Source organism: Cynoglossus semilaevis, unplaced genomic scaffold, assembly GCF_000523025.1.
Source record: "Cynoglossus semilaevis isolate Cse_v1.0 unplaced genomic scaffold, Cse_v1.0 scaffold3728, whole genome shotgun sequence".
Taxonomy (NCBI): domain Eukaryota; kingdom Metazoa; phylum Chordata; class Actinopteri; order Pleuronectiformes; family Cynoglossidae; genus Cynoglossus; species Cynoglossus semilaevis.
Window position 1 is genome coordinate 1 of NW_007589055.1, and position 716 is coordinate 716.

At 52.0% G+C, this 716-nt stretch overlaps 1 protein-coding gene across 1 annotated transcript; it reads right to left on the reverse strand.

Annotated features, from left to right (window-relative positions):
• Positions 1-7: 7 nt before the first annotated feature.
• LOC107988220 (coiled-coil domain-containing protein 157-like) lies at positions 8-710 on the reverse strand (the record flags this gene model as incomplete). Its single annotated transcript, XM_017031094.1, has 3 exons — positions 550-710; positions 305-455; positions 8-160 (listed from the first exon to the last, which is right to left on the reverse strand). Coding segments are annotated over exons 1-3 (399 nt in total), but the record flags the coding sequence as incomplete, so codon positions are not given.
• Between the last annotated feature and the right edge of the window lie 6 nt (positions 711-716).

The following is a 716-nucleotide window of genomic DNA, read 5'->3' on the forward strand; positions in this document are numbered from 1 at the left end:
AAGACGATGAGGCAGAAGACGACGAGGCAGAAGACGACGAGGCAGAAGAGCGACGACCAGAGTCTTCGGTTCTCGGCTGCAGCAGTGGGGTTGGGTGTGTTGGTGGCGCTGTGGTGCTACAGTCAAATCCTTTGGGTTTTGTCTGAGGTCCATTGATGTCCTTCGAAGTAATGTAAGGAAAAGAAGGAAAGCATGAAAAACACATAATGCGAGATGACCTTAAAAAATATCTCTTGCGACCCACCTGAGGGTCGCGACCCAGTCTTTGGGAAACAATGTGTTAGAGGAACAGGGTGTTACTTACAGCGGTGCCGACAAAATTAAGTAAAGCGCTCCAATAGTTTTTGACCACCGCGCCAACTGACGGGCATCCTTTCTGTGGGGTTGGCGCTCTCTGCTGGATGCACCTCACATTCTGAGTGTAGAAATCGAAGCTCTGTAGGAGGAGCAGGAGCCTTGCGCGTGGGGAAAACACAAATATCAACCACGCGTGCAGTAGAATGACATGTCAACAGTAGGGTGGGCGGATACGGAGACGGACGTTCCTACCTGTCAATCACGAGTTCTAGTAGGACTACGCGGGAGTGTTGATTCGACGCACCGTCTCCGTCCACAAAGTCGTACTCGTCCAGCAGAGCCACCATGTCCAGGTGACAGGACAGTTTATCGGGGAACTTCCAGGAGGGAACACGAACGGGTCCGGTTCTCGAGAAAAC